Here is a 6,406-nt window from a genome sequence, read left to right on the forward strand (position 1 = left end):
ACTATATAAGGAGACGTCTAGCAACTGTGCAAAACTAATCCCCATACCTCCTGTGTGATACTAGTTATTTTTCTAGAGTCGGTTCTCCTTTAATCGTAGGTTTCTTCTCGAGACCCTATCGATTAACGACTAAAATACTTCATTGGGATTGTGAAGCCAGGCGAAACTACTTATCTTGTAGTTGAGCAATCTGATCTTGTCATTTTCTATCGTACGAGTTCAATTAGAATAATTTACTTGAGATTATATCTCCGATAGGGCAAGATAAAAAGAAATCACAAACATCTTCGTCTCATCGTTTGTGATTCCGCAATATCTAGTTTCGCTACCATACGATTTAGATTATTGTGAGGTGATTGATAATACTAGGATGTTCTTCGGGAATATAAGTCCGGTTTATCAATTGGTTCTTGTTCACCTTGATTTTTATCAAAAGACAGAACAAAACTTTTAGGTTTATCTGTGGGAGACAAATAAACTTCACGGGAAGAACAATGTTGATTTTTCTTGCTGATTTTTACCAGGAAGGATGTAATCCTTTTGAGTTAAGTTTTATTGCGAGATTAAACTTCACGGGTTTGAAGTTTGTGGAAGTTAAAAATATCTTAGTTACTCAATGGCAACTAAACCCTAATTCAGTGAGGTTTATGGCAATGAGTAAGGGTTTCTTTGTGGTTATGTTGCGTGATGAACAAACAAAATCCAGAATCCGTAACAAGAAGTGGTACGTTAACCAACAGGAATCGAGATTGATGGATTGGTATCCTGGTTTCGATCCTGAACGAAAAAATACATCCCATGCAACTGTATGGGTGCACCTACCAGGGCTTCATGTTGAATTATGGACAGAGAGATCGCTGCTTTCAATTTGTAAAGTAGTTGGTAATCCGATAGTGGTTGATCAGAGAACCCTAAATCTGGAGTTCGGAAGCTTTGCTTCGGTTCTTGTGGACGTTGATTTCGCAAAACACATTCCAGACAGGATTCTTCTCACTGCTGGTGGTCGAACTTTCTGGCAATATGTGGATATACCAAAGCATCCAAAATTCTGTTTGCATTGCAGCATCATTGGTCACACTGATAAAGAGTGTAAACGGAAACCCAAGTCTGATGATTCAACAAAGGATAATGAAGCTAAGAATGAGTCTACTCAGGACTGGAAGACAGCAAAAGTTAAGAAACGATCCCGCAATCGTAAGAAGAACAATGCTCAAGAAGGTACTAGTGGTGTTGACAAGTCAGATGAGAATGCTGAGACCAATGCGAACACTGGTACGGGAGATAATGTCATTGTGCCAGTTGATGTTGGGGAGAATGCTGTTGGTGTGGAGGAAACCACACAGCTTGAAGTTGAACTAGCTGCTTCTAAAGCTCAACTTCGTGTTGCGTCTGAAGCTGTTGAGACAGCTAAACAGGCGTTAGCTGCGAAACGAGCATTAGCTAACAGGTTGTTAGTAGGAGAAACTACAACTGCAGCTAAGTCAGGAACAAGTGATGAATTGGTAAGAACTAATCACTCTAGTACTGATAAGAACCATGCTAATTCTTCTTCTACTCCCATTGAAAATATAAGAGAACTCCAAGTTCAAGACACGGTGGTTGATAATATTGTAGATACGCTAATTTGCAATGCCTTAACTGATAATATCGTTGTGATGTTGCTGAATAAATTTGATGTCTTGACTGCTAAGTTGGGACTTGACAATGATGTGCAACTCTCCAATCAGGAAGAAGAGAGTTCGGATGAAGAACTCATGCCAGAGAAAGCAGCTTCAGGTGTCAAGAGTGCTAAATGGTCCGAGATACCTATGGAGAAAGTAGTACCAAAACAGACCAGGAAGCCTGGTCGTATTCGTATGACTAGCTCGAAACAAAGTGCTTCTCAAAGTGATAGGCAACAAAGTAGAACAACAGACTCCAAGTCTGATTCTGACTCTGAGGTTAATGAGTTGGGAATCCGTGTTCGCAAGGGTTTCTCTCCAATTATTGAAAAAGGGTTCCGATTAAGAATCCAAATGTAATTAATAAACCAAAGAAGTCTGTTTCCTAATGCGAGTGCTCTATTGGAATATCAATGGGGTGGCGAAGGTGGAGGCTAGTTTGAAGTTGCATGAGTTAGTTAATGTTTTTAAGCCGGTTATACTTTGTATTGCTGAGCCGAAAATTCCTTATTCATATGGTGTTATGTTGAGGCTTAATTTAACCGGTTTTGTAAAAAAGACAGTTCATAATTCTTCTTCAAGTTCTATAGGTAATCTTTGGATTCTTTGGAGTGAGGATATTGAAGAGCCAGTGGTGTTAAATATGACTAGACAGGCCATTACGGTGAGAACTGAGGGGGTATTCATTTCTTTTGTTCACGCTAGTTATTTTCAAGTTTTTAGAAGGAGGTTATGGAGTCAGCTCTCTGCGGTGGATTATACAACTCCTTGGCTGGTTATTGGTGACTTTAACTGTGTTCTTCGTAATGAGGAGAATAAAGGGGGTAGAGAAACTCTTACTTCTAGTATTAATGAATTCAGTGATTGGATGGAGGAAAATAGTCTTTTTGAGGCGGATTCTTTGGGATCTAAGTTCACTTGGACTAATGGTCAATCGGGGGTGCGAAGAATTATTAGTAAGTTGGATCGTGCTATTATTAATGAACCTTGGGTAACTAAGTTTTCGAATTGGTGGTGTAAAGCTCTTCCTAGGTAAGTTTCCGATCATTCGACCCTTATTAGTTATCCTTTTGTTTCTCCTAGACCGAGACGTGCTCCTTTCAGAATTCAGAAAATGTGGTTTACGCATCCTGATTTTTTGAGAATGGTTGAGGCTTCTTGGAATGCTCCGGTGTATGGTAATCCTGATTTTATCTTTCCTTTTAAAAAGAAGAGATTGAAGGTGGCTATGAAGTTTTGGAATCAGCAGGTGTTTGGCAATGTCAATGCACGACTGAAACAAGCTCAATTGAAATTAGAAGTAGCTAGTAGGAATTCGGATGAGGATCCGTTTGATACTTCTAAGCAGAATGTGATGAAAGATGCGCTGGTGGATGTCCATGAGGTGCGTATGCAGCAACATATTATGTTAAAGCAAAAGTCTCGCAACAAATGGATTTTGGAGGGTTCTAGTAATACTTCTTACTTCCATAGTACTATCAAGACCCGCAGAAGTGCCAATACTATTTCGAAGTTGGTGACAGATGATGGGTCTCTTATCAATGAGACGGACTAATTAAGAGACCATGTTGTTTCTTATTATGAGAACAAATTTAATGGGGAAGATTCACTGATTGAGGATCACTTGTTTGAGTATGATCATAATTCTATATCTTTTGAGGAAAGGCAGATGCTGGATTCAACTCCTTCAATGGAGGAAATTAAGGCGGCGGTTTTTGATTTAGGTCCGGATAGTGCTCCAGGTCCGGATGGATTCTCGGGGTGTTTTTATAGACACTGTTGGGATTTAATTCATCAAGGTCTAGCTAAGGCTATTATTTTTTGCTGGAATAACAAATCTATTCCTAATGGGGCTAACTCTAGTCTCATTCTTTTACTGGCTAAGTTGAGAGGTGCGGATAGTTTAAGGAAATATAGACCAATTGGTCTAAGTAATTTTTTCTTTAAAATTTCTACTAAAATTCTGGCAACTAAACTTGGTAAAGTCTTGGATAATTTGGTCTCGGAGGAACACGTGGCTTTTATGAAGGGGAGGAATATTCATGAAAACATTATTTGGCTTCGGAGATGGTGAATGAGCTGCACATTAAAAGGAAGGATGGTAATCTGGGTCTCAAACTTGATATTTCTCAGGCTTTTGATACGGTTAGTTGGTCTTTTGTTTTGGAGGTGTCTCGAAGGTATGGTTTTTTAGAGGATTGGTGTACTTGGATTCACAATATTCTAAAATCTACTAGAATTTTTATTCTTCTTAATGGTAGTCCGGAAGGTTTTTTCAAGATTAATAAGGGTTTGCATCAGGGGGATCCTCTTTCGCCTCTTATTTTTGTTTTGATAGAGGATGTTCTGAGTAGAAACATCACTAAGCTTTTTCAAAACAAATGCATGACTCATATGGTGAAGCGTAATGGTATTGCTCCAACTCATTTATTCTTTGCTGATGATATTATGATTTTTTGCAAGGGAAATATGAAGAGTCTGACAAACTTGGTGAAGCTTCTTGAGGATTATCAACGTGCTTCTGGTCAGCGTGTATGTAGGGAGAAGAGTAAGATTTACTTTGGAAGTGGTTCTTTGCATAGACGCCAATAAATTGTGGATTTCTTAAGCATGGGAGTTACTTATTTCCCGGATCGTTATTTGGGTGTTAAGGTGATGCCTGGGGTGGTGAAATATAGTCATATAAGCAATGTTGTAGACAAACTTAAAGATCAGCTTTCGGTTTTTAAAGGTGAGATGCTTTCCTTTCAAGACCGTGTGGTTCTTATTAAAATTGTCCTTTCTAGCTATGTGATTCATAACATGGTTGTATATAAGTGGCCTGTCAAATTTGTCAAACAATGTGAACGTGTGATTCGTAATTTCTTTTGGTCGGGAGATTCGAATTTTTCTAGAGATTTTGTGGTTGGTTATGACAAAATCTGCAGTCCGGTGTGGGAAGGTGGTCTTGGGTTAACTAGATTAAGAACAATGAACAAGGCGCTGATCATAAAGCTGTGGTGGAGCATTAAGGCTTCAACGAAGAAATGGGCTAGGTTCTTAGATTCAAAGTTCACCTGCAGAGATGGACGACTGAAGTTGGCTGGAGTTAAATCTTCGATTCTTCCTGGAATTCGTTGGGTGCATCAGGATGTTATTCGCAATACCAAATCTTTAATTGGAGATGGGAGGGAGACTTCTCTATTTTATGATGTATGGTACGGAACTGAAGCCTTGGCAGATGTTTTGAACCGATCTGACCTTGATAGACATGCAAGGGTTAGTGCCCGTGATCAGAAAGTGTGCCTATTTTGTGATTCAAAAGGACATATGGTGCAAAAGAGGAAACCCACGTTGAAAAACAAATCGCTGACTCAACTTCAACACACCTTAGATTTGATTCTTAAAGGTGTAACTGACATTCATATGTCTAAACCAATTGGTTTTAGTACACGTCATGTGTTTCCTACCAGGAAAGTCAGTTCAAGGAGTTCCTCAAATGCACAAAAGCATAATAGACATTTCGACAAATATCGTCCAAGAAGAATTCATGTTCTCTCTTCTATAAGAAATGAAGATAATGATAATCCTGATGTGAATCATGTATCAAGTGAAGAATGCAGGCATGAACAGACGGATGATAACCTAAGATTGATTATTGAGGGATATAAGGAAATCATCAACAGGTTGTGTACTTCATCTAGACAACACTCTTCAGCTAAAGATCCTTACTATGTGTCATATTATGATGATAGTAAATTTTATGATAATTTTTCACATCATAACAGTTTTCTTCCAAAGTACAGAAGAAAGGGGTTTAACCAAAAACAATATTCATTTGATGAGCTAAAAGCTCGTACTTGTGCCAATTAATCACAAGGTTGAAATCTCTCGCACAAAAAACCTGGTTGAGAGATATGTTCAGGTATACTTGTTGTCAAGGTATTTTTCGGATTCCCGTGCTGACTTCTTATCATCTTTAGCATGTGTATTGTAGGATCAGAATCTCGCAGCAATAATGCCTCAGCGAAATTATCAACAAAACAACACAACAGCGTCGCAGAACAATTCCAGAAATGACATAATAAACGACGTTAGCTAAAATCATGAGAAAAATGTGATGATTCTGCGAAAATAAGAGAGTTTGCGAGATTAACATTCGTAAGGTTGCGAGAATGTCGCAATCCATATCCGAAAATAAAGGACAGATTAGCTGTCATCCACTATGTATTTCCCTATAAATAGTCGTTCAGTTGTAAAGGAAAGGGAGAGAGATCTTTTCTGATTGAGAAATAAGTAAATAGGAGAGAGAAAATCTAGAGTAGTGGTTATTTTTGATTTCTTTATCTTTTCTTGTAAGATTGTTCAAGGATTCATCAATAAAATTAAGATTGTTAATCTAAAATGAGTTGAATGTTAATGAAATCTTGTGAGGGGTGTAGTGTAGGATTTCCTGCAACTACATAATGGCGCTAGAAACAGGGAACGGATTGAAGATAGAAGATTATTCTAGAAAAAATTGAAGATTAATATTAAAGATTTGTGAAGATTTGGAGTGATTGATTAAGAATTTTACATAATCTCTTGCAATTCATTAATATTGAAGAAATGTCTTGAAGAAGAAATACATCAGAACAACCAACTACTGTTAGAAGAAGCAAGAGAATTGCTGGAAGGGAAAGAAGTGAAATGGGAGATCAACTAGAATGAGAAATAATGGAGAAAATCGAATTCAACCACCAGTTCAAAAAACACTAATACAAGGA

The 6,406-nt window shown here is 38.0% G+C and overlaps 1 protein-coding gene across 1 annotated transcript; it reads left to right on the top strand.

The window, feature by feature from the left end:
• Nucleotides 1-2,049: 2,049 nt before the first annotated feature.
• Nucleotides 2,050-3,216, top strand: LOC113343974. The gene is made up of 2 exons (XM_026588043.1): nucleotides 2,050-2,601; nucleotides 2,872-3,216. Exons 1-2 carry the CDS (start codon nucleotides 2,050-2,052, stop codon nucleotides 3,214-3,216), a joined length of 897 nt encoding a protein of 298 aa, XP_026443828.1.
• The last annotated feature ends 3,190 nt before the right edge of the window (nucleotides 3,217-6,406 follow it).

The sequence above is a fragment of the Papaver somniferum genome, unplaced genomic scaffold (assembly GCF_003573695.1).
Source record: "Papaver somniferum cultivar HN1 unplaced genomic scaffold, ASM357369v1 unplaced-scaffold_70, whole genome shotgun sequence".
NCBI lineage: Eukaryota > Viridiplantae > Streptophyta > Magnoliopsida > Ranunculales > Papaveraceae > Papaver > Papaver somniferum.